General features: G+C 42.2%; 1 protein-coding gene across 1 annotated transcript in view; it reads right to left on the bottom strand.

Annotated features, from left to right (window-relative positions):
• si:ch211-186j3.6 (neural-cadherin) overlaps positions 1-27842 on the bottom strand; it is a 96132-nt gene that overhangs the window by 19117 nt on the left and 49173 nt on the right. The window contains exons 8-23 of the mRNA XM_023299979.3: positions 27254-27426; positions 24430-24598; positions 22576-22746; positions 22003-22175; positions 18746-18913; positions 16980-17229; positions 16264-16391; positions 15695-15881; positions 10363-10506; positions 8687-8970; positions 6577-8185; positions 5689-5782; positions 4669-4853; positions 3508-3737; positions 2801-3078; positions 509-723 (exon numbers count right to left, since the gene is read on the bottom strand). Coding sequence (XP_023155747.2) covers positions 509-723; positions 2801-3078; positions 3508-3737; positions 4669-4853; positions 5689-5782; positions 6577-8185; positions 8687-8970; positions 10363-10506; positions 15695-15881; positions 16264-16391; positions 16980-17229; positions 18746-18913; positions 22003-22175; positions 22576-22746; positions 24430-24598; positions 27254-27426 — 4458 coding nt within the window. The remainder of the gene's footprint in view (positions 1-508; positions 724-2800; positions 3079-3507; positions 3738-4668; positions 4854-5688; positions 5783-6576; positions 8186-8686; positions 8971-10362; positions 10507-15694; positions 15882-16263; positions 16392-16979; positions 17230-18745; positions 18914-22002; positions 22176-22575; positions 22747-24429; positions 24599-27253; positions 27427-27842) is intronic.

Below are 27842 nucleotides of genomic sequence, written 5' to 3'. Positions count from 1 at the left end.
GGGTTGCGCTGAAATATCGTTATTATGACACCGTATCACTATTTATATAAATATTATAAATATGAAGCGCTATTTGTAGAAAGTGCTGTGCTCCAGTCATCTATACAGTTTGATCAAATATTTACCACCATCCTTCACCTACAGGACTCAGGACTGAGCCTTTATGTCAGCATGAATAAGCACAGCTGCTGTGTCCTTGAGTGAAACTACGAATTCTGCTGAAACACTGAAAAAGGGGGTTAAGTATTAAAAAAACAATGGCACAAAGTATTGCATACACATTAAACAGTGAAGCCAGGCTGCAACACATTAGGCACTTGCTGTATAACTCAGTCGAGTGAGCGCCCATATCCCTCAGAGGTACGCTAACGAACAAAATTTGCCTCATATATCTGATTAGCTACCACCCAGTAATTAAACACACAAAATTAAGTTCCATGTTTTTAGTGCAATAATGGCACCGCAGGCCCCCTTGGCACACATCTAATTATCCAGACTCCTTCTGTACCTATGGCCATGTAGTCCTCGCTGTCCCCAGGCAGGAGGGTCGCCAGCGGGCCGGCAAACAGTAGCAGTCCGTCGTCCTCCTCCGTCATAAACTCCAGTGAAAGATGGCTATCAAAGCATGGTCTTATAGGGGGAAACCAGGCATAGCCGTTGCCAAGGAAACTAAGTCTGGTCTGCTGACAGTCTGGCCCCTCGAGCTGTGGGGGGCAGTGGCACCTGTAGCACCGAGGAGAAGGAGGAAAATCAAGGCAAAACAAGGGGAAGAAACAATCAGTGTCATTCAGTTTTGGAGCGCAGAGAAATCTTCACACTGTCCAATCTCTGGATATGTGCGTGGCGACTTTTCTCGGCCGTACGTGACAGTCTTGTCAATGCACACGGGCAGAGGTTTGACTTTGCTGGCTGTCAGCATACAGCTGGGAAAGCGCTTTTATCAATCAATTGTTTGCATTAACCACAATGTCCTGAATATTCACTTCTGCGTCAAATCAATTAACCACGAACACGGCACTACTCTGGTCTATTCTTTATCTATCAGAGCTGTCTGAGCTGAACTCTCTGGAGACTGTTCCTGCTCGGCACGTCACGTTTCCTTTGTTAGGAGATAATTAATTCTATTTCTCTCACTTTGCTATGTGTCGTACGACCGCAAATTTCCTCAACTTCTTCTTCTTCTTCTTTTTTTTCACTTATCCCCACCCGCCAGCTTCTCATTTTTTTTAAAGTATTACACTTTCTGGCTGATATCTGTGCTACTGCCTCTTCTTGTACTTATCTGCTTTGATTAGAACTTGAGTGTTAAGGATCACTGCTCTTGCGTTAGCTGGAAATTAAATGCTGTTTTTTTTTTCGATTCTGTATGAGATTGTTTTGGTAAATATCAACAATCATACAAAAACAACGTAAAGAAAGAGATGCATGTAGTGATGAAAAACAGCCCATTCAATCACTGCAATGGCGAGGATGGAGGCGAGCGGTTGATCTCATCCTGTCCTCACCACTGCAGGCATGTGAGACAAGCTGGCTTTGCTGATAATGTCAAAGCCATCTATTTTCATGCAGTGTCTGAGGAAGGCTGTGTGTACTGAGGCTGTTAGGGGCTGTTTCTCCCATTGCTGTTTATTCTGCAGAGGGGCAACACATGTCAGGAATACTGATCCATACACAGCAAAAGGGACGGCTTAGGCTGAGTGTAGCCTTATGCATACATATGCACACGCCAGGCACAGCACCTCACTTTCACCGCACTTTCATGTGTCTCAGGAGAGCAGTGCCAGTCCAAATCAGGAAGTACATGTCATGTTTTTCTCACTTCTGACTGACAATATCTGATCAACTGCCGTCTGAGGTTTTCCTGCTAAGCTCCTTCGACAAAGGATAGAACCATGAATTGGATTCTTTATGACTGGACTGCATTCACATGAGGGCACATATAGCACATATGGGGAGATATCCTTCCTGCAGAACAAGGGCTTCTCTCAGCAGAGTGCAGATCAACTGCAGCAAAGACTATTTGAAAGATAAAGGGGGGAAAAAAGAAAAAGCGAGTTCTGTACATGCTATCTCTGAAGACTTTTGCATGTTCATGTAAATGGCATTAAATGAGATTTTGAGAAGTTGTGAGCATAGAGGGGGGCAGAGTTATACTAATCCCCTTGCCCTATATTTATTTAATCTGGGCATTAGTGTGTGCATGAAATGAACTGCATGCTGTTTCCTCTGTGATAGACACTAACAGAAACCTACACACTTGAAGGTGAAGGCTATTATATCGACTAAAGAACATTTATCATTATTTAGAGTTAATAATTTAAAGCACTGGCTGATGACCTTGTTACAAAGGCTGTGTTTATTATTTACCATCAGATTTTGCAAATGTAGTGCACAATACTTTAAAAATGTCAATGTCAGGCTTTAAAACTAGATACCGCATTTAAAAATTTTGGCAAGATGCATCCAGAGCTCAGTTTTTAGGATGATTTATTTAGAATGATACATGTGCATTGCTTCCATGAGAAGCAGAGTCAAGCCTTTTGAAGAAAAAAAAAAGAAAGCACGCTGCTCTATATTCATTTGGCAACACGGAAAAGTAGCTCAACACTGTTGGGTCAAGATATTTTTCTCTCAAAGGGCAGTGTTAATAATTGCGGACTCAGTTGCCACGGTGTCACTCTTGCTGTGAGGCTAACAGGACTAGAGAGAAGACTGCAGCACACTGGAAAACTCTTATTTCTCTTTCCCAATCCTTTCTTTTCACCTCAAGTCGTGCAACAGCTGCAGACAAGCCTCTCACCTGTATCCATTCTGGGTGTCGACACAGCTTCCCCCATTAAGGCAGGGGTTACTGGTGTAGGAGGAGCAGGACTGGTGGGTCATTTCTCTGGCAGCGCAGCCACACACGGCCGAGGATGTCACCTTCACCGAGACCAGGGATAAAGCACCGGAGTCTATCAAGGTGGGCGAGTCGCTGATGCTTAACTGTGTGTAGCAGCCGCCGGATGTCTTGCAGTCGGCGCGCACACATTCATCCACCTCCACCTGGCTCACATTCGTACGCAGGAGTGACTGAAGCTGCCAAGAGAAGGAAGAAAGAAGATGAGGACGATAAAGATGGGAATTACTATAATTGCTACGGAAGACAACAGGGATTCATATCCCCAGCGCTGGTGTAGTGGGAGACATGGGGATATACATTTGGTGGGACAAAACGGCTTCACAAGAAATCCGCAAGAGAAAGGCAATGAATTCAACATGAATGTTTTAGCATTCTGACAGAGGATGATACATAATGAAAACATGGAAGGAAGAATGCGCCAACGGAGAATGAATGGGAGAGACAAAGAGACATGACGGGGCCTGGCAGTAAACAGACAGAAAGTTGGTGTGAAAATAAAAGGGGCAAATAAAAAGCCCTGTTATCTCTTCCCCCTCAAGCTCCTGAGTGTATCGCTTGATATATGAGCACTGATCTCTATCTAGCCGACATGATGGTATATATACCTTCCTTTTATGTGCGATGAGGACAGCGTGCAGTTTCTCTGGGCGCAGGTAGCCATTATCAGTTAGCACATAGAAATGGATGTCCACTGTTTTCTCCTCTCCGTCTGCTATGCTGAAAATGTTGATACTCCCCGGTCTGACGGACAGGGTTTCAGACAGGAAGTCCCAGAACGCCTCCAGCCGACTCTTCCCCTCGACGTGAGGGTCGATAAAATCTCTCGCTGTAATGCCTTCAGGAGACAGAGAGAACAGGGGTTCATGAAATAAGAACTACTGACTCGTCAATGACAACTACAGAGTTGATCAAAGTCTACTAAGTTCCTGATTCCATTAGCACAAGAGGTAGCCTAACATCTCTCTCTATCGATCCCATTTCCTCACTGAATCATCCACAAGGTGAACGAGTCGGGACGCAGTCAAGGAGAAATCGTTTATTCCATCACTGACATAAAGTTAGAGACTTGACAAACTGCCTTGTACGAAATATTTTAATGACCGTAAAATCAATCACATTTGCGGTGCAGACTTCCAGTAATATCTGAGGAATGTGAGCAGTCATCTTTAATCTCCCAAAAATGATAACGACTTGGAGTCAGAGGCATCCATAATAGCCTTTGACTCTTTTCATCGAATGGGTTTTTAAATGTCAAGGACTTTACCTGACACTTTCGAATTGACCTTTATAACTCAGATTGGCTGTGAGTGACTGTCAGAAAAATGAACACTCTAACATAAACTTCAGACTGTAGAAGAAGAAAAAGAAGAGGCAGTATGAATAGTTGCTTTACAATGCTTAGAAATGTTAAATAATGCCAGTATAAAAAATTCTTCTGACAGCCTGTTATTTCACCATTAACTGGATTGACAACCTGATAATCATTCAATGAAAAGTACCAATTTATTTGTGCCTGTGGCAGATGCTGCCTCTTCGAACATCAAGAATTTATCAGCGACAACAAAGAGCATTCTGTCTTTTTTTTTGTGGTGAAGGACTGAGAGTGGGAATCCAGTTAAAAAGCTGTTATGTTCGACATGTTTTTGACTTTTAGTTCTGGGTTCATGTAGTTACATAGCAGGTAAAATGACCTGCAGGAACCCAATGATTCAAAATTAACACAGTGCTTACGCCACCAGCTGAGTCAGTGTTTCTGCAGCCATTACCGGCTAAACGCAGCGAGGCGGACGACAGGATGGCCTTTTCCTCCAGCTCCCTCACATGGACTCTGACTCCTGAGATCACATCGGGCCAAACCCCATCAGAGACCCCGACCCTCAACCAGTAGCTGCCTGTGGGAGTGTTCTGCCGGATGGTCAACACTCCTGAGCTCTGGTTCAGACTGAAGTATCTGAAAAAAGCAGAGGAGCTGTTAAGTGGGAGAAGACTCCTACGATGTAAGATGAGAGAAATAGGGAAAAAAACTGACAAGTGGCTTCCTTTGTTTCTGAGCTCTTGTTCAAAGGAAAAATACCCGACAGATGGCAGACAGACAAGTGGAGAACTGGTCAGCGGTACCTGGGCTTTCTCCAGCAGGAAGTGAATGTGAATTAATTTTGAAAAACCCCTCCACAGAAACAGAAAAAAAACAAGAACTGCCAAGGCGGAAAAGAAGAAAGAAGGAGAATTCTTTGGCCCCGAAAGCTTCAAAAAGAGCTTGATAGTCGTCATGGTAACTGTCAGAATTTGTTATATGAATAAAACAAATGCAATTGGTATTTCTAATCTGATCTTGAGGGTATGAATACTGAATAGCTGAACAAGGTCCCTGATGTAGTAAGATTGTGCTCATATGGGCTGTTTCATCTCGGGAACAATATGCAGGTGGACCAAGATTTTTTTGTTTGCTTGAATTTGACTCTGTTTTCCAGATTGGCAATCACTGCTGATGGTAATGATTAAAGTCCCTTTTGGAAAGTAGAGCTCATATAAGAGGCCAGGGAATTAGATCTAAGATTAGAAGAAATACTGGTTAGGCGTGTTCTAGGCTGTGTGATATCACTGAAAGAGGCCTTGCTGAGGGAAATACGGGCTCATCGCTGAGTCCACATCCTCTTTATTTCTTAAATTCTACACTGTTGGCAGTTCCTCTGATACTGCATTGCTTTAGCACGTGCACTTGTGCTGCTCGTGGAGATCAGCATGTTTTCAGAAAAAATTAAATGCATTTAACAATGAGCTCTCACTTGGCTGCGCTTGTCTCCAGAGTGTAGGTCTTGTTGTCCCAGTCATCTGGATCTGGGGCATACACCTTCCCCAGTGCTGCGTTCGCCATCCTTCCTGTTCAAGGTAAACACACACACACACACGCGCACACACACACACACACACACACACACACACACACACACACACACACACACACACTGATTCAGTCTGGACAGAATCTGCTGATGCCAACACATCTTTTCGTCCCTCTCTTCTCCTTATCTTGCATTCTTGTGTTCTGTTCTACTTATTATGCTCATAACTGTGGAGTCCCACTGCTGGAATGAATAGGCTCTCAGAGCTCCACTTCAGAGAGTGTGGAGCTTAAGGAAGCGAGGCTATCTCAGTATGGATTATGTTATTATCGACCTGCAGTGCCAGAGTACTGCAGCTGGGTAAACAATGGCAGCCTGGATGAATCACTGCACTCCTGTTTTCCACAATTACCAAAACTGCCATTTAGCTGAGTGTGCGATCAAAATACTAACAAGCCAAAGCACCTAACCAACTCACCTGGAGGGTAAAAAACACGACCAAAAAAAAAAAAAACAACACCAGAAGAATCCTGATCCTTATCATAATGCAATGTTCCTGTAAGCTTAAGGCATAAGGTTGGCGAGGGAAGAATGTGCTGAGGGCTTGAGAAAGAATTTGACAACAATATTACCATAACAAAACTCTGTTTGAATGTAAAAGCAAGAGAGCAGTTATGAATTCCACACTACACGCAGGTATGGCGGTGAGAACTTCTCCCTTCAGCTGTAGCCTCAGTTTCCCCTCTTCACTCAAGCTCTGCCTGCAGTGCAAAACTCTGGAGAAAAAGCAAGGGGCAAAGAGGAGGAAATGAGGGGAAGCGAGCGACTCACCCCTGTGGCTGTGCACGTAGACGTCTTTCTCCCCCGCCTGATGAGCGTTGTCATTGTGGTCTCCGATGGTGATGGTGAGCGTGCTTGTGGCTGTGATTGGTGGATCGCCGCTGTCAATCATGACCACAGGCAGGAGGAACTCACTTTGCCTCTCTCTGTCAAACCTCCTGAGGGTGGTGAGGGTGGCAGAGCCGTTTCCGTGGTCCTGCAGGTGGAAGTCAACCGAGTACACGGAGGGCAGGGAGAGGAAGAAAGGAGGCCCATGCTGTGGGGAGTCTCTGTCCACGACGTGGAGCAGAGTGGAGCTGCTGTTGAGCCAGACCACTTGAGGCGCTGGACTGTTCTCCCACAGCACAGGAGCGTAGGCCGCCTCCAGCTCCGGTCCGTTGTCATTCACATCTAAAAGAGGCAAGTGGACCGTGACGCTGCCAGTCAGTGCTGGGGTACCACGGTCTGTCGCCATGACAACAAGCTCATAACCCGCCACTGTCTCCCTATCCAGCGGCCTGGCGACTGTCACCACGCCGCCACGACTGACTGTAAAATGCCCGTATGGGTCCGACTGGGGCAGAATGCTGTACAAAATGTCCCCATTCAGGCCTGAGTCAGAGTCAGTGGCCACGACCTGAATGATGCTGCCTCCTACAGTTGTGTCCTCAGGCAAAGGGGACAGCAGGTGTGAGCTCGGCGTAAACACAGGAGGATTATCATTCTCATCCTCCACCAGAACCAGACAGTGAATGAGGCTTGAAAAGTCAGAGTCCTCCACCTTGATGGTAAGGTTAAACCGCTGCTCCCCCGGCTGCTCAAAGTCCAGCTTTTTCTTCAATCTCAGCGTGCCCGTCTGCTCCAGTCTGTGAGTAACCATGTAGAATCGCTGCTCTGCGTCTCCTGCCACCACGCTGAAGGTCAGATGTCCATATGCGCCGGCGTCAGGGTCCGTGGCACTCAGCTCCAGGATCGGAGCATCTTCATTTGTGCTCTCTGGTATACGAGCACCGCACCAGTCCTCTCTAAACTTCGGCACATGATCGTTAATATCTGTTACCACTACAGTAACCGTAGCCGTGCCTGTCATGCCTCCACCATCGCGGGCCTCCACGACCAGGTGGTGGCTGTCGGCTAACTCTCTGTCCAGACCCTCTGCAGCCACGGATATGGTGCCGGTGCTGGAATCAATGGTGAAAAGGTCTGCGCTGTTTGCGTTATGTGCATTCTCAGTAATCCGGTAGGTGAGGATTGCATTTTGACCCACGGCTGCGTCGTCGAGGTCCACCGCCGTCATTTCCACAACAAATGTTCCAGGTGGAGAGTTCTCTGCAATGCTGCTGTGGCAGTTATCAGGTGCACACGAGAAGGTGGGGGCATTGTCATTGATGTCCCACACGTTGATAATAACATCCGTAAAGCCGGTAAGTCCCTCGCCCTCTTCGTCTGTCGCCATGACAACAAAACGCCAGACAGCTCGGTCTTCTCGGTCCATGGTGCGCTGGGCGTACATCTCCCCGGTGATGTCGTTTATCATGAAGTGTGACTCTGCCCCCTGGCCGTGAATGGAATACCGTATAGCGCCCTGGTCTGCATCTTTGTCCGGGTCAGTAGCTGTCACCTGCAGAGATAATGATAACTCCTTAAGAAAACAGATTCAGTCATCCAGTCAAAGCCAAATTACAGATTCCTCTTATCTATCCTCAGCCGTCAACCAAATCTTCTTTGCTTTTGGATTTTTTTTGACAGCCCATTTAAGTGTTTGCACTTTTTCCTGACCACCTAAATTAAAGCAATGAGCTTTGGTCAGGCATGTTTCTTGCATCTGGCCCCAGAGTGAGTCTGACAGCCTCACTGCTGAATTTCCCCCTCCACACCAGATCTATCACTACTGTCTCTGTAACTCAGTGGAATGAAAATTCAATAATGTTTCAAGTGAGGGTAAAACACTAACAGTAGATAAACTGAAATAACATGTCACAATAAAAAATTGTAAACATTACTGTGCGGCTGAATACAGCCACACTGAGGACAAATATTGAGAGGAGGTTGATTTGAAAGAAGAGATAATTAGAGATACATAGATTACAGTAATTACTGCAAAAACAACTAAGCTGCTCACCTGTAGCACAAACACAGGTGACCCATCGAGCTCCTCTGTGACAGATCCATAGTATTCATTCATGGAAAACACAGGTGCCTCATCGTTCTTATTAACCACAGTGACTACCACTGCAGCATAATCCTCCCACTTTCCATCAGAGGCGAGGACCAGGAGCTTGTATCTCTTTTGCTGCTCATAGTCCAGTGGCTGTGCAATAAAGATCGTCCCCACCTCTGGCTCGATGTCAAAAACGCCACCTTTGTTGCCAGATGTTATCTGGTAGCGCAGCTTGGCATTGGCCCCTGTGGCAGGAATTAAAAAAGATGCATTATTGAGACTGTGTAGTGGGGCAAGGCAGCAGAATCCACAGCAGGTTTCTGTTGACCTCATTATTTCTGTAATCTCTGCATGCTGACTACTTCAGTATCGTCCCCTTTTTCCTACCCTAATACTGTTGTACTCCTGCAACAACAGAAGGGGGTAACCGCAAGGGTATTACACCTCATTTCCTTCAAGACCTGACCATTAGTAGGTTTTCATGTATCCCTTTCTTGTTTTGATTACTTAATTAAATGGAAACTTTGTACCGCGTCTCCTCAGCTTTAATCAGATACTAATTAAAAAAGAGTGCTGAAAAAGGAGGGGGGGGGGGCATGAGTGAAAAGCAGCATAACACACTCTGATAGTGCCCTCTAGGGAATGATTTTGAGGCTTGGGAGGGGGGTGGTGGTGAGGGGTGTAGTTTAGTGAAAAGGAAGTCGATATGTGAACTTATCTGCTGTGTCTCCATGGGGACCGTCCAATCTAATGGTTTAACATCGGAACAGATAAGATAATCTCCTGGAATGTACAGTCTTTGCTTTCAATCATCCTGTTGGGTTAAAGTAGCTACAATCCCATGTAAATACACTAATCTGTACTATTAACACAACCCTAACCGACTAAGTGCGCCCCGTCTCCCACAGGGCTCTGGCAGGCTTACAGCAGTCAAACCCAGGGTAGAGTTTTTAAACAAGACAGATTGAGCATAGCCTCTCAGGGAAAGTGCACCAGCATTGTAACTTTAATGTTGGGGGTTGGTGCTATTCCACAGCTATTCATCATTAGTGCTGCAGCCCAGCCTAAGCTGCACCCCCGCTCTCCATAAATACTTGATTAACGGACCTAAACATGCCTGATAAAGGGATCTTAGGCTACCGCTGTACAGAGGATGAGCAACTGCTTTATTGCTTAAATCCCGCCCACCTACTGTGTGGGAGCGTGTCACTCTTTTTGGAACATATGTGCTACAGTGCATTACCGAGCACTCAAATGACTACTAAATCTAGCACACAGCTTGATTTCCGCAGCATGATTTCTGCAAAGCTCTGGCCAGACTTGGAAAGACACAGGGTCACTTTATGCCTGCTGCTACAAACACGGACCATATTGCAAAACTGCACCTCCTTGGCACACCAGTCGCTGAAAAACTGATGGATAGGCTGGCTAAACTGCTTTTGTTATTCCCAGAAAGAGAGTCTGCTGCAAGATAAAGAAAGTGCAATCTGGAAATGTCTGCAAAAGTTTCACAGTGTCTCACAAAAAACTTTTTATATCAGTTCTGGTCGGCTAGTTTCTTTAACCTTTATTTCTAGGAGGTGGCATCAGTAAAATCTCGGTGGGACCTCCTCAGCCCGCTGCCTCATCAAGCATACCTTCATCCTCGTCATTAGCACTAACGGTGACAACAGCCAGGCCCACATCTGCATTCTCGTCGACACCAACTTCATACAGTCGCTGAGCAAAGACTGGCTTGTTGTCGTTGACGTCGCTGATGAAAACCCTCACATACGCTGTGTCTGCAAGAATGACAGAATGGCAGAAGATTAAACGCCATTGCACACCAACACAACACTGACACACACACACACACACACACACACACACACACACACACCGGCACTGTTGCAGCTCAGAGAAGTGGACTCAAATGCAGGAGGCAGTCTGCAAAAAAGCGAGCGTTAATTGCTTAAGCTGCAGGAAGATGCAAAAATCCAGACAGGCGAACGAAAACACGGACAGAATCCAGGGTGCAAACTGCAGGTACAAAAAGCTACACAAGGCGTAAACTGAAAAACACAGGAAAAGAGCATGGGGAAGAATACACAAACAAACTGACAACTAATTATACAGAATACAAAAAGACTGATTAACTGATGGAACACAGGTGACAGAAAACTGGTAAACACCAAACCGTGGCACACACAGTTCAACTAACACTACGTGTGCTACATCTGTTTATTGATTCGACAATTCATTGTCACTGTTCAGTGGGGAAGAGGCACTTAACCCAGCACAATGTGTCTCACTGACATAGAAATTAGACAAATCACTATTCACAAAGACCTGCTGTAAATTACATAAAGTGTTCATTTTGTCAAGAGTTTATTGTCTTAACCAGGGCAATAGATTTCAGCAGAGAGAGTAAAAGTAATGGGGGGAAAAACCTCTTCAACTAGTTTTTTTGCAGGGAGTAGATAAAGAACCTCTCTACTGGGAAGGTTAAATATTTATAAGATGACAAGTGTTTGTGTCTTATCTATGCCCTCCTCATTACACTGTTTATTTCTTTAGTTAGAAAGAGTAAATTATCTGCTCACAGAGCACACGGATGACACGTTAATTTGGAGCTGCAGCGGTAAGAGATGATGATGGTGGAATGTGGCTTTATTTTCTTGGCTTGTTTTTACATTGCCCCCTCCCCTTCTCTGTGTGTCCCAGTGGTGACAGAGAGACAGGTAATGTTTGTGGTGGAGATGAGCCCTTCTGGATGTGGTAGATACGTAGAGGCTCACTGCAAATGCTAAGCAGCCCTGGCAACCCTGGAGAGCGGGTTTTTGCTGCTTCAAAACATCACCCTGTACCCCTAATACCTCCTCCACAAATGCAGCGAAGAGACCCACTTCTGAGTTCAAATGTCATACTACGTCACTCTAAACACAGGCTGAGATTTCAGGACTGCCTAAATGTCATACAGAGAACACGGTAAACAACAACAGACAGATTCTGGTTAAATACTGAGGAGCAAAAACTAAAAATGGAAAGAAAAAAAGGGTTTGCAACCCCAAAAAGAGAAAAAAATCTAGCAAGCTATTTTCACATGGAAGAGTATGAGGCTGTCTGGTCATGGCAGTGGAATAAATCAAATTAAGATTCACTTTTCAAAGTCAATCCCAAGGTGTAAACGAATGTAACGCCAGTGCAGAATGTTAAAAACAGTGCACTGAGGAAGCACTTCTCATGGTTGAGAGTTACATTCCCTATTGCCCTGCAGGCCTACAGGGAAAGAACAATGCTGTTTTTTATGAATGGAACATTACACCAGGGCAGAGGTCAATTCAAAGTTAACTCTGCCAACTCATAAAGTTTCTTAGAATATAACTGCACTGAAAAACATCTATATGCATGACTGAAAATTATTGGGATACACTAACTCTGAGGTGACTTACTTACTATGTGCATAATTAGAAAGTAAATTAAGCTGGGCTTAGGAATTCGTTTGAGAAACAGTTTGAAAGTTTGGTAAATAAGCACATACACGTTTGTGCACGATGCACGCACATAGGCAGCCTATGATCGCGCACGAGACGTACAAGCAGTACAGGTCATGTGTCAGGAAGTCACATGACGCTATTAACAGCTGGGCCTGTGTTCCACTCATGTTTTATATGTGAATTACCAACAACAGTAAGCCACGAACCTCTTAAACTGTGTCAAACTGCCGACCCTTCAACTTGCATTTCATTTTGGTGAAGAGGAACAAGTCACAGAGAGACATATGTGGTGAGTAAATCAGGTGGAGATTGTGTTGTTGTGGCCAAGAGAACTTGTGCATAATTGCCGCGCCGTGACGCACATCGGACTGGAGCCACAGACAGTCTGGGATTGGAGCACTCGCACGTTTCCTTTGGACACATTCGGACGATGGAATAGAACTGTACCGTAACAGTCTGACTGACTCAGACTCTGGGGGGTGAATTTCCGGTTTAAAACCACGTGAATGTCGAAGGCACCAACCTGCTTGCTCCTTAGGGGTTCGTCATGAAGCAAGTTTGTCGGAATTTCTTTGTGTCAGACCTCTCGAAAAAACATAAAACTTCATTCAGGCCAAACGGGTAGCGACGTTTGTTAACTTTCTGTTAACTCAGGCTGTATTCATCCGCCTCTTGGCGCGTTCATTGAAAATTGGATATTTAACGCGTCATGTGACTCGTACAAAATGGCTGTTTACTTCAGTCACCAGTCTATGTTCAGTCGTCAGGTTGCTACAGCGGAGACCTGCTAAGAATATAAAATTTAATTCAGGCGAAAAACACCTTTAATGATGCAGCAGAGATGTTGGTAGAAAACTCTTAATTTTGTAAGTTAATACATTTATTTGTGTCACTTCGTGCACTCTTTATGCAACTGCTTATTTCTAACGTGACAGCTGCACATTAGAACTGTTCAACTTTAAACTTCATGCATTTAAACATGACATTAATGAAGTGCACTTAGGTTTGATACTTTCCCATAATTACTTTAGTTTTTGGCCAAAACAAAGTGAAATGAATGTTGTTGACTGAATATTCCCTGTAATAAATACTAATACAATATTCAAACATTCTAGTCTGAATTATAGTAACTGCAGAACCACAACTGTAAACAGACTTGGCAGCTAATCAGAACATAAAACATATTTTTGCATTTTCTGCATCACTAACTGAATGCATGTAGGTTCCCATGACAACGTGACGCATACAGTGTGCTATACTGTAACTACACAGTTTCCTTCAGTGGTTTTAGTAATATACAGCTCAAAGTGTTTACAGTTAAAACATTTTCCTTCTGCTGAGAATCTGTATCACTTATAAATAATCACCAGGAAACATTTTGGTTTAAGGGAGACGCTTCTTACAGCCGATTTAAAACCAAAACTGTGAACATAACCTGCTCCCTACCAGGTTAATTTCACAGCATCAGTTACCATGGTGACTACTAGTGATAACTCTGAATTTCAGCTCGACAAACCTCACTAACCCGCTAATCTCGCTTTGTAGTGCAACCCTCAGAGCAGGTTACCTATGCAGCATCAGTTGCCGTGGTGACCTAGCCAGGTTAAAAGAGAGACACTTTTGTAACACTGAAAACGCTGGCTTTAAACTCAACAAACCTACTAATTTTGCTTTGTATTACAGAACTCTGAGCCCTGTCCAGTTTTGGAAACCGTGGGCTCTTCCACTGTGAAAACTGCAGCTTCTTCTCTTGGTGCTAACTGCGGACCCTCCTCTCATCACCACGACCACCACCATGATTCCTGACATGAAGGTAGGCTCATCCTGGCTGCTGACTGCCACAGAATGTCTCTTCAGTTTGAGCTTCAAGCACATTTACTAGTGGCTACAAAAACATATGTTCCACAGATCTTGCTGTTGATAACACGGTGACGTGTGAGAGCATGACTCATGATAATTACCGCTCGACCATGCTGCATGTGCACTCAGTTCACATGCACTGTGCAAAGCTTTTTGACCTACTCTTGTATTTACCGTTTTGCCGATTGTCAGATGAGAAGAATGAAACCATCATGTACTTTTGTTAAATATGAAGCGACAGCCGGCAGGGTGTTTGCTTACCTTAGCACAAAAGCTGGCAATGAACAAACAATACACTGGCTTAGTCCAAATGTGAAGAAAATCAACCTTCAGCACATTATACACTGCCCGTCCAAAGAAAAAAGTCGCACACTCTAGTATTTTGTTGGACTGCCTTTAGCTTTGAGTACAGCACTTATTCTCTGTGGCATCGTTTCAATAACCTTCTGCAGATTTACAGCATTTATTTTTGTCCAGAGTTGGATTAATTTTCTGCCAAGATCTTGTATTGATGATGGGAGAGTCGGACCACTGTACAAAGTCTTCTCCAGCACATCCCAAAGATTCTCAGTGGTGCTGAGGTCTGGACTCTGTGGAAGTCAATCCATGTGTGAAAATGATGTCTCATGCTCCCTGATCCACTCATTCATAATGTGAGCCCCATGAATCCTGGCAACGTCATCTTGGAACGTGTCCGTGCCATCAGGGAAGAATAACTCCATTGATGGAAAGACCTGGTCAATCAGTACATTCAGGTAGTCAGCTGACCTCATTCTTTGGGAACATAATGTTGCTGAACCTGACCAACCCCAGATCATAACTCTAACCCCCACAGGCTGGTAGGCACTAGCCATGATGAGTGCATCACTTCATCCGCCTCTCTTCTTACCCTGATGCCCCCATCACTTTGGAACAGGGTAAATCTGGACTCATCAGACCACATGACCAACCACATTTGTTACTCGAAGACAATGGTTCACCACTATTCTTCAGATTTTAATAATGCATTGGATGATTCCTAACCCAATTTTAGTAGTTTCAGAAATCTCCGTAATTGTTTTCTTTGCTTGATGCAGGCCAATAATTTGACCCTTCTGAGACAGATTAACATCCTCTCCATGACCACGGGATATGTCTTCCAACACAGTTCAGTGTGTTTCCTCTAGGATTTTTTTCCTGCAGCGGCGGCAGGCTCCCCGCTCCATTCCGTTCCACATTCCACTTTTTCTGCTTCATACATTTTGCAAAATCTCCTTTATTATGGGCATTAACAACCACCTCCTAGCAATAACCGACCACACTTAAAATTTCAAGTTTTGCAGAGGCTTTGGATTGTGTCTTACCATAGCCACCAAAACAACTCCCCCCCATTACTATTTTGTTGTACACCTCTGCTGCATCTTTGGCTTAGCTCTGCCTGATACGACTGTGATCGGTTTAATAAAATACAAACAAGCAAAAAAAAACCTTTTCCACAATAGCAGAATGATGATGAAGTGCAGCTTGTTTTGCGAGACTACTTCAGATTTAGTGTTTTTCAAAATACTCAACTATTCCATAAATTCTGAAGGAGTATAAGACTGATTTAAAAAAAAAAATCCTTATTCATCCATCCATCCTCATAATAGCTAACCTGTGTTGGGTTGCTTGTTCTTTCCAGGTCGCGCTGACTCTTGGCCATCTGCCGACTGAACTTCCAGCAAGTAGGAGCTACGTGCCTCACGGTCAAACACAGCTTCTGTGTAGATAATCCCATATTCGGGGTCTATACGAAACAGATGGTGGTCACCACTGCTGTCGCTCAGCAAAGAGTAAGTGATCTGTAGAGCACAGGGAATTAAAAAAATTAAGCTACAGCAATAACCTACAGAAAAGGCAGAAATTAATGGCTTTGAGGCTGGAAATGTCAAACAGGCCCCAATCATATCCCCGGAGTCTGCCTGCTCATTAGAGGCAAAACCAAGTCGATGTAGTGTCCCAACACTGTTGTCACAATCAGTCAGACAGCTCACAGTTCTCAACACTACCTCAACAATACTTTGACAACAGTGGAACATAAGCTTCCACTCTGGAGGGACTGTAGCGTGCTATGGATGGTTTAGCAAGGAAACATCAGTCTGTAGATATGGTCGAACAGACTTCTGTTAAATCTCTTTTCTTCTCGTACCACCATAATATAAACACAAATAAATCATAACAAACCTCTCCATTAAGACCAAGGTCTTTGTCATGTGCAGACACTTGGAGAACTGAAGTTCCTATCTGGGCTCCTTCTGTTACCGAGGCCTCGTAGATGGAGGATGTGAAAAATGGCACATTGTCGTTGACATCTAGGAGAGAGGAGAGATTTAAATTCTCTAGCATCCAAAAATGCAGCTTCTATCACAGCACACATTAAAGATTTAAGAGCTTGGGGAAAAAACATGAGCATATCACTGTTTACTGTAGCTGCTAATTTTTTCACCTGCCCATGAACTCAACATTGTACATAAGAGCTAAGAGATAATTGGCAGAATGACTGAGTCTTTGTGCAGAGGTGATGTGGTCATCAAACCTGACACAAATCAGTTTTGTGCTCAAAATACATTGCAAAAGCAAAATGACAGGTATAAAGAAAGCCTCAAAAGAATAAATGTGTTAATTCAATAATTCAATAAATACATGTATATATTCATATACATATATGCTTAACTCTTGCAAGTGGAAAATAAATACCATCTTGGAAATTAATATGTATTTCATTGCCTTTTCAACTTAAGGACTCATGACAGGTACTTATATGCTATTTATAAATGTAGTAAAAAATGAAAACTGACTAATTAAATTAAATCTAACCATACAGCTGAAGAATCTTAACAAGGCCTGCTAATTGACTGATAAAATGTACTAATTTCAAAGTTCAAAAGTACAAATTATACCTGTAATATTCACATAAACTCTTGTGAAAGCTGCAAGAGGCACCGCGGCCACATTCTGTGCACGAACACGGAGAGAAAAATAGGGGGTTGTCTCGTAGTCCAGCGGCTCGGACACCAGAATGGATGCAGAGCTGTCCTCCCGGTTGGGGGAGAGGTAGAAACGAACCGGCATGTTAGTTTCAGGGACCATCCCATCCTCCAGATTGTAGGTCACCCTTGGGTCACCCAGCTGAGAGGTCGCCTTGATTGTCTGAATGGGATGAGAAGTCAGATTGTGATTTTTCTTGGCTGGGAAAGCCTGGATGTCAGGCCGCGTTTAAATCACAGAGGAGATGACACGTCTGAGCGGAGCAAATGGACAGAATGCTTTTGCAGAAAAAAAGGCAAGGAGATTGATTCAACTCACATGATGGTATATGCCCTTGCTTTAAAAAATTAGTTCAACATTTTGGAAAATATTTGATTTCTTGCAGAGAAAATCGATACCACTCTTATGGCTGTCCATTAACACCCCACTGGTTCACAGTAGCAACAAGATTCATGAGGTCAGCGAGTCCAGCCAAGAAATAATTAAAGCATTTAACTACCCATAAAACCCCAGCTAGCTTGTTAAAATTTCTGTATATATCAAAGAAATAAATTACAACCTGTTAATTAGGGAGCTTTAGAGGTGCTAGTAGGCGTATCTTATTAGTTTTGTACAGACCTAGAGAAGATGTTTCCTTCCACTTCTGGTCTTTATGCTAGCTGTACTAATCGTTTCTTGGCTGTAGCTTCCTGCTAAACTGCTCTGAGCTCCCCCAACAATTATTATTATTATTCTGACTAAAGGAGAAGTTTTAAAATTTTAGGAAATGTGCTTGTTCGCTTTTCTTGCCAGGAGTTAGACAATACCACTCTTGTGTGAGCTAGAGCAGGGAGGCGATTAGCTTAGCTTAGCATAAAGACCGGTAACAGAGGGAAGCAGTTAGTCTGGCAAAAAAAAAAAAAAAGAGATACAACGTCTTAATTAGTGCACTATAGGACTGCTGTTAGGCACTTTTTTTTAAAAACTTTGGACAGAGCCAGGTTAGCTGTTTTACAGTGATTTTGCTGAGCTAAGCTAATGTGCTGCAAGCTACAGCTCCATAATTAACACCCAGACATGAGAATTGTATCAATCTTCTCATCCAAGTGAAGAGAGCGAATAAGCATATTTTTTTCCAAAAGGCCAAACTGTTCCCGTCTTTGAGGTAGGTCAGGTAATATTTATTCTCATATGACGGGCTGCATAAAAACTAGGTCAGACTGCGTTTGGGGTTTGTAGCCTGACAAAAACACGGGTTATATCATATTTAGATTACATATAGCAGTGGTTGATTATCTGAGTAAGATTTATAGAGGGGTAAAAATCCGACCTGTTATCCGAGCCCTGAAATAACCTCTTATCTAAAAGTGTATCCCTGTGTGAAGGCCTTGCAAAAAGGGGATTTTTGCACTCCCTGGACTGACAGCTATATATTTTCTCGCATCAAAGGAGGCAGTCATTGGATTTAAAGAGCCTTGACTCATGAAACTTGCTTAGCAAATGTGATTCAATGTCAGCTTTCTCCAGCAGCATCGAACCACAACACATTTACAGATTATTCAGAAATCTCAAAGGTGTAATTTCAGCACAAAGAGAACACAGTGTGTAGATGGTGCTTGGATTGTGCCCTAATACAGGGGAACAAGAATGCAAACAATCAGTCACCTCATATGGCGTAACAAGTTACATGCACACGTACCACTATGGGGGTGTCTCTGGCAGTGTTCTCAGGGATGACGACATTGTAGCTGTCTTTTTCCCACTGTGGCGGCTGGTTCTTCACGTTGGTGATGGTGACCGCCAGCTCCACGGACGTGCTTCGATTTCCCCCATCAGTTGCTATGATGTCCCGTGTGATGTAGGTCCTCTGTGGTCAAAGGTGGCATTTCAGTTAAATTATTACAGTGTTACGAGATGAAATGATCAGCTGAGTGATAGTGGGGTCACTTCATGGGAATTTTTCAAGCTAAAATGCCCAACATTTGATGGTTACTTCCTCTCAAATGTGAACAAATTCTATTTAGCGCATTTCTTAATGATGGCAATAATAGTAAATAGTGTTTTAATGTACCTTTAGGTTCAACAAAAAGCTTTACAATGTGGATTAGTATAATGCAGCTTTTTAGAAGTTGGTCAGATTTGTTGTTTGCTTACTTTTTAGTCAGATATTTTCTAGTCTAAATTTCTGTTATATTTTAGAAGTTTGTCATTTTTGCTTAAAGGTTCTGCAGAAAACTCAGACTAAAGGTATTAAAGACAGTTTTTTATCTGCACCAAAGCTGGTATTGGCACTGTGAATGAACAAATTGATGATAGCCAGCCCCTGCGTTGATAAATGCATAAAGTATTCTCTCTGACAAAAGTCAACTCACTGGAAGTGTACATTATAGAATATATTCAAATTCAAATGCTTGTTGTAGCAAGGAAATAATCATTCTTAACAAATGAATCCATGCATCTTATTTATTTATTTATTTAAATCTGAGCAGCATATGGTGGTGTTTTTAGCTGGCACTGTAGGTTTGGCTTGGTGGAAACTGGCCAGTGATGGCAGATAGCAGTAGTGACTAAATGTTTGGAGCTAAAAAGACCTTTTTGTTATGTGAGGAGATGTATAACAGACCAAGCAGTGATCAGCTTGTGATCATTTTGGCCTAAATATGTTGTATGAACTCCCTTAAGGAAATTTAATTAGGCTAAAAACAACAAAAGCATCAATATCAGCGGACAAAAAATAGAACTGAGCTGTAATTCCGATTGCACAAAACCTCTTTTGGTTTTGCTTTAATTGAATTACGAGGAAATAAGAGACTGTATCAAAGTGGACTCTGCAGGGAAAACTAGTGAACATTTCTTTAAGAGATCATTAGACTGTTTGAGTCCTTAATTAGAAAATGTGTAACATCAACATCACATTCACACCAAAGTGTAGAAAAATACCTTTAAAGTCCTCTAAAGAACATTTTTTGGCCTGCACAATCTAATTTCACTTCATTCTAACCACTAACCTGCATTTTATACCACTTTGAGTAAAAAATTGCTCAAATATGATCTCAATTGTTCAGTTCTAAGATTTCACCCATCAGCTGCATTGTTCTATCAGTGCAAATCGTGGCCAAACAACTCTATTATTGTGCTGCGGTAGCCAGATAAAAAGGTATCTCACTTGACTTCAAAATTTCATTTTCCATTCCTTGGACAATCCAATTAGCATTTTATGAGTACAACTCCTTTCAAAAGCTTGAAACCAGAGAACAGAGATTGTAATCTGTGATGTCTAATGTTGAGCCAGCAGCTGCTGCTTTTTTTTTTTTTTTTTTTTTTTTTAACAGTAAATGAAGGTCTAACTGACTGCCAACCAGGGTTAAAATGACATTTTCTGTAATAGTGTCAGACCTCAACCAGAACATATCCATGAAATGTTCTGGGTACAGTCGCAGCAACCTTTTCCATCTTCTCCACTTTATTCTCTGCATAGCTGCACTGTACAGTGTTTTGGCACTACGTGTGGCTGGCTCTGCCTGCGGTGTCTTTGGTGTAAGGATGTCTGCGGTTGTTCAATGACCTGTCTCCTCCATATTCCACTGAAATCCTGCAAGTCATCTGGGAACTGCGCTGCACACGTTACTGTGAAGTGTGGTGTGAAAATTTGTCCTTGATACTTGTTCACTGTAATCAGAAACTATAATGAGAAAGTCTAAATAGAAAGTGTCTCAGACCAGCTGAGACATTTAACATTTAATGAAGTGCTTTTATAATCTTAGTTAAGGCACCGAGATTGTGGGATGATTCAAACCGCTTCTGAAACCACTCTAAAATATGCAACAGCTTTGTTCGGCGAGGTTTTGGCCTTAACGCGTTTAATTTTGCATAAAGTCAGCGGCAAAATTGCCAGAGACTTTAAACATCAATGTGCTAAAAAGTGTGCTAAATAATAAACAGCCCTATAGTGCTATAGCAAGTTTCCAACCAGGGAACGGCTCCTTTTTTAATAAATGAAAAGGAAAAAACAGGATGAAGAGTGCTGATGGGTCGAAAACATACCAATGAAAAATGTAAACAAATTGCGTTACATAACTGACACCCTGACATAGTAAATCACTTAAAGTACATTGGTTACACCACAAACATCAGCAAGTGAAGTGCAAACATTCATAGGTTGTTTCCATGTTCAACGTAATCATTTATATAGCAAAAATAATTTACATTTTAAAAAGACTCGTAATGATTTTTTTTTTTTTTTTTTTTTTTTTTAAAAAAAAGCAATTTTCCAAAATGTATGACTTAGTGTTTTAGTTTTTGAGAAATTGTTAGTATTGAACTCGGCTTTGCATGCATAATCTTCCAAGGTGTTTCAGGTAGTAGCTTCAAAATACAAGATTCTTCTTATGTTTCTGCACACTGTCAGTCTCCTTATCAAAGTCTCAGGTGATAGATGATGATGAAGAAAAAGTCTAAAATCCAATATATCAAAGCCAGAGTATTTACAATGGACAAAAGAGTTGCTGTGTGTGATAATTAGCTGCTACAGAATACGTGCCATCCATTACAACAGCCTGTGTCAACAGGTATTACCGGTTAGTGGAATTTTGTGCTACTTTAAAGGAGTAATGTTTTGGAATGCAGGATGGCAGTAGTGAAACCTGACCTCAGAACTCTCTAGCTCTCCAAATGTATTTTAAATAATTTGTTTAGCCAGAATTAGTCTCACTGCATTTTCTTTCTCTGTGGTCTTTCCACATTGTGGCATCTTGGGGAGTAGACATGCCCCAGATTGGTAGCAGACAGAGGCACTTTGAGGTGGCTCATTCATTAACTTTGTTGACTTAGACCCACAGGAAACCATGTAGTACCACTCTTGTGTGTGTGTGTGTGTGTGTGTGTGTGTGTGTGTGTGTGTGTGTGTGTGTGTATGTGTGCTGGCTGACAGACAGCCTGGAAATAACTGCGGAGAACCTGTGATATGGGCTGGTTAACGTAGACCCATCCGGTGACAGGGTTGACCTGCAGGTACTCGGGCTGCTCCAGGGACATGGAGTAAGTGATAGCTGCATTAGTGCCGAAGTCGTCGTCGTGAGCTGCCACGCGTAGAAAGCTTGTGCCGACCAAAGTGTCTTCTCTCAGAAAGTCTGCAGAGGGTAGAAATGAAAGCAGTCAGAGATAACAGATATACAACTCGCTGAGGGCAAAGAAGGTAAAAGTCAAGCATCACAGGGGTTATGGACATTGTTTAATATGCAAAAATAATTTGGGTTCTTACCACCAGCAGCACCAAGGTCTTTTTTTACACAGATACAATTCATTAGGCAGGGGGATTAATGTTATTTCCTTTTTCTCTAAATAAAACCCAATCTACTGGCATATTTAAAGCACTATACTTAGTATATTTAAGTAAATGAAGTGCAAATAACCCTTCTATGAGCATTTCTACTTCTGCATTTTTAAGGGTCCCAGTTGTGCCCCTTCTTCGGTGATGCTATTAATGTTTCATTTGGATGCCAACGTATGTAATATTTAGCCAACACTTACACTCGTAGCGCAAATTCTCAAACTTGGGGCTGTTATCATTCTGGTCCAGTATTTGGACGGTGAGCTGACAGATGCCAATGAGTGGCTCTTCTGCCCAATCAGTGGCCGTTACTGTTATAGAATATTCTCTCTGCCGCTCCCTGTCGAACTGCCTGGCTGTCACGATCTCTCCTGTAAATACAGAGCGATAATCAGACCCATTCACCAAACGCCACGGCAAACATCCACACAAGAATGCATATATATGTATATATATATACATATATATATATATATATGTATATATATATATATATATATATATATATATATATATATATATATATATATACATATATATACATATATATATATATATATATATACACATACATATACATGTATATATGTGTGTGTATATATGTGTGTGTGTGTGTGTGTGTATAAAACATTTATACATCCACTGAGCAGTTCTCCAATTCATCCATCTGAATCCATCCAGCCATCCATCAATTCATAAATCGAGAAAACAAGTAAACAATTATAAATTTACTCTGAGTAAGTTTAGCATTCCTTTCAAGTACAGTGACTTTGTTATTAAATCTTGAGATGAAGAAGATGGAACACAAGCCTGAAAGAAAATGACTGGCAGGATAACTGCGTGTTAGGACTTCGGAACAGCTTCTTTATTCGCTTTTCACTCAGAGTCAGGCGGTGCTATACGCTTGCTACGCAACTTGCGTAGGGCCCTGCAGATTATGCAAGGGCCCCTTTGTGCTAAAGTGGGTGTCATTGTTTACAGCTTGGATGAGAGGATGAACGGAAACTATCCTTACGGTCATGAAAAGAAAAAAAGAACCTACGTGAGTGAATTACAGAAATAGCAATCAGGTGAACTTCTTCCTCTCCAAGTCAGCAAATACCAGTACCATTAAGCTGCTGTGCTGGCTTGCAGAGCATTTCCCTCTAGTCTGTCTGTCTTGCTAACCTAGCTCGGCAGTGCTTCCCGTGCTCAGGGCTGTATTCTGTGACTTAGTGCCTGACATAAATGAGAGTGAAATACAGCAATTCATTACATTTGATGCATGCCAACGGGCAGCAGCTTGGAAAACATAACCATGTTTGCATGTGAATATATGCATTCAGATGTGCATGCAGGAAAAGGAAGCTTGTGTTTAATAGCTGCAGCTACCTGTGTGGGGACCAGTCAAAATTGCACAATATGAGGTTGTAAAGAATTTAAAATAAGAGAATGATTTTCTCGCCTCAGTCAAGGTTTAGATACAACTACGGGCTAATGCAAGACAGAAAGCAGTCGGTTCATAATGACTGAATATTGAATGTGCATTGTTGATCAGCTGGACATTCTGGGTAATATGGATTTACATTTCTCTGCAAATAATACCCATCAATTATTCAGCCGAGCCATACTATAAATAGTGTTTTATATTTGAAAATGTGTAAAAACCGAAGCTGTCTGAATGAGCACGATGCGGCTGATAGCGTCAGGTAGAAGGGCCCTTAACAGACTTTAACTTTGGGCCCTGGGGAGGTCAGATCCAGCTCTTCCCTGCCTTCATTGTGTTTAATAACTTTCAGATACTGAAGAGTGACACCGATCCTGTCCAGATTCAATAAAATGTTAATCCGTACACAGCTTTTGGCAATGGACTACCACTCTTGAGAAGAGCTCTTTTTTTAATAATGTGAACATTTTTATCTCAACTCGGTATGAATCCCTTCCTCTGAGATCGCACTTGAGCTCAAATGATTATGTCAATTACCATTAAAATACTGCTCTTCCTATCTACATGATACCCTGTGCTCCACGTTTAATTGAGACCTATTTTACCCCAGACTCCGTGACTGCTCTACCTGTGTCTGGATGGATTCTGAAGGCAGGCATGGCGCTGTCTCTGTGCATTAAGCCATATTTGACTTTTCCATTTGCTCCCTCATCTGCATCCACAGCATGCACTTGCAACACAAAAGTCCCCGTTGGCTGGTTCTCCAGCACTGAAGCCTGCTCACGATATTGCTGGCACTTAGAAAGCAAGAGAGAGAGAGAGAGACAAAGAAGAAGAGACAAATACAACAAAGAATTCTTATATATGGGGAATATATTGTCAGAATATGTTGCATAAATGAGAACACAGGGATCAAAGAAAATAAACTCATTAAGCAGAAGGTCACTACACACTTCGCAGGGAGGTATTGTGCACGAAACACAGTATAGCAGCTATAGATACAGCAACCCACATCTATGAAAATAAAAACACTTGATTTCTTTTGAAGAGCCAGAACAGCGAACAGCTTTGTCTTAGCAAAGAATTTAATCCATTTCCACTAATGAACCTATGCCCCATATAAAGAGCAGCTCTCTGGAGTCTTTCTTTTTTTCTTTTTTCCCTTTTTTTTTTGTAATCAGATAGAAATGCCTGCAACGTAACAGAATGGCCATGAAAAAACAACTGGCAAGGAGGAGCGAGAGTGAAACAGAGGGGAAGGAGGTGGATGTGTGGAAGTGATACATACGAGTTTATGGCACATGATGGCACAAACTGCATAGCCTGTAGGTAGCTGTTCATAAAAACCACATAATGTAAAACATAAGGTCATGTTGGCCCTGGTGGGTCTGAGACGTAACTTGGTATTTAAATACATCAAGTTGCCAAGAGTTCGAGCCCGCCTGAAAGACCTCGGGAGGTCCAGCTCCGCATAAGTACGTCTCCTGCTGAAGTTCAAGTCATTCCTAATTAAAGAGGAAGTTAATTAAACAGGTATAGTATATTGTGATGATATAGCACTTTTTTCATAAATTAATTGAAATCCCAATGGAGTGCCTAAAGATAGAGAGGGTGTGCAGGCTAATCGGAACTCATGGGAAAACAGCGAGGAGAGACGGAGGCCGGAGAAATGAGAACGCCACGGCTGAAAAATAAGAGAGCAGGAGAGTGAGATGACGAGAGCAAGGAAGGAGGGATGGAAAGAGGAGTAGCTGAAGTGAAAGTGACTGAAGGAGGAGAAAAAAAATAACGGCACTGAGCCCATTCTGTGAGTGTGGTAAACCAACTGACCAGCAGGTAATAAGAAAGGCTCAGGTTGGCACCAACAACAGAAAAAGAAGGAATGTTTCTAAGGAACACTTTGCGGCTGATAATGGAAAGATCAGTATAATGTAGCTAGAACACCAAGTTGGCTAGCTTAGCTTAGCATTAAGATTAAAAATAGGTAAATAGGTAGAAACAGTCAATCTGAGGGTACTATGAAGCCAGTTTGACATAGCCAGGCTCTTTTTGAGTTAGCTGGCTTGACAAAACCTAAAACCCCAAGCAGAAATAATTTGTATCAATAACAGTGATTATTAATAGTGGTTGATTTTTTTTGTGAATGTTCTTAAGAAACATTTTTTTTAGCATTTCTTTTTTTCCACCAAAAATTTCCCAAAAATGTTGAAAATGTGGACATCAGAAGTTTCACTGTGAAAATATTTTTTTTCTCCACATTTTCAAACTTTAAAATGGGTAAATTTGACCCGCAGGACAACATGAGGGTGAAAAGCAAAAAATGTTACAAAAAATTTTATAAGACAAGCATGACAGTAGAACACAGTTAAACAGTTGTGTACCTTAATATATTTATATTACCACTCAGTGCAGCTATGTAGTTCTAACATGACAGCTGCACTTTAAACTTGTAACTTATTTCAGTTAAACATGATACTTTACAAATGCATTTAGGTCTGATATTGTCCCATAACAAAGGACACGTGGAAGTGACTTCACATCAAAGTGAAATTAATGCTATTGACTGAATATTCTCTGTGACGAATACCAACAGATTAGTCAATAGTTCTAATGTTTGACACTTCTTGATGTGTGTGATGAACGTCTGTCAGGCTTTAAATATTAGTAAAATTTATCAGTAGACCCCGTCAGCTTTCATCTAACTTCTCTCTAGTTGCAAAAACTCCATAAGATCAGTCATACAATGAGCGTGGGTAGGCGGTGCTTCATACTTCCACTCAAGGAGAATCAGTTGTCTAACAAACAGAGATTGAATAGTATTTAATTTATATTTTTGAAGGTTAGCTTCATCAGGAACCACTCCAGATATTGCTGATTGAGAGCGATCACATCTCATTTTACGTCTTATCTGCATCATTACATGAATGCATGTAGGTTCCCATGGCAACGCAACACAGTTTGCCTATTATATATATTATATTTACTACTAACCTCTGTGTAATTGTGTATATTCCACTAACCTTTGTTTATTGTACTCTGGCAAAAATAATTTCCTCTGGGATGAATAAAGTAGATCTTATACAGTTTCGCTCAGTCGCATTACCTACGTATGACTCAACAAGTTGGCAGATTAAATATTCCCTCATCTTAGAATCTGTATCGTTCATAGAGAATATCATCAGGACAAGAACTGGTAAAAAGAAAATGCTTAAATCAGGTTAGCAGGTTAAAAGATAGCCTTCTTTGTAACATTGAAAACTCTGTCTTTAGGCTCAACATACCTTGCCAACCCATTTATTTCACATCATATTACACCCCTCTGACAAAATCTACCAGTAGATGTTCTTGCATGGCCACTGGTCCACCTGTCGAAACCGGTAACCCCCCGTGAAGTGGTGAATTTGAATTTCTGCGCTTTTTGCACAGATTAAACAACCAAGAGTTTTCCTCACCTCCTCAAACACCGGCTTGTTGTTGTTGACATCGTCGACCCCAACGATGACCCTGGCGGTGGAGGACAGAGGGTGCGGACCGCCTGATGCATTGTCGTCTGTGGCCGTTACATTCAGGACGTACTCTAAGCCTTGAAGCTTGGGCAGGGGAGTGGAGCGGAGACGAATCAACCCTACAAAGAGCACAGACCCATTAAATTACACATTATAAAATATGGTCCATCCTAACAGAGCACGTACAACTATTCCATTAGTCATTAAGCAGGATGTTATTGCCACTGTGGCCTCATATAGTGAGGGATGCGCTATCAATAAAAAAACACAGGGGAAAATGCATATTGCATGCTGTTGTTCTAGAAATGGGGAGCGAGATAGCGAGTGGTGGAAATTCACCTCTGAAGTCCGCAGAAAGGTAAAAATCTGATATGCAGACTAAATCCAAAAACCAATTTCACAGTGGTGATTTTGTCACATTTTCTAATCTAATAATTGCATGCTTTCCTCTAAAGATGCCCATCCAGCTCAGGCACTTGAGCGAAAACATAAAGTGGTAAAGTGACTCTGGTTAGAAGTTAACTAGGCTCAGCAG

This window comes from Amphiprion ocellaris, chromosome 3 (genome assembly GCF_022539595.1).
Source record: "Amphiprion ocellaris isolate individual 3 ecotype Okinawa chromosome 3, ASM2253959v1, whole genome shotgun sequence".
Lineage (NCBI taxonomy): Eukaryota > Metazoa > Chordata > Actinopteri > Pomacentridae > Amphiprion > Amphiprion ocellaris.
This window is presented reverse-complemented; position numbering and strand designations above follow the sequence as displayed.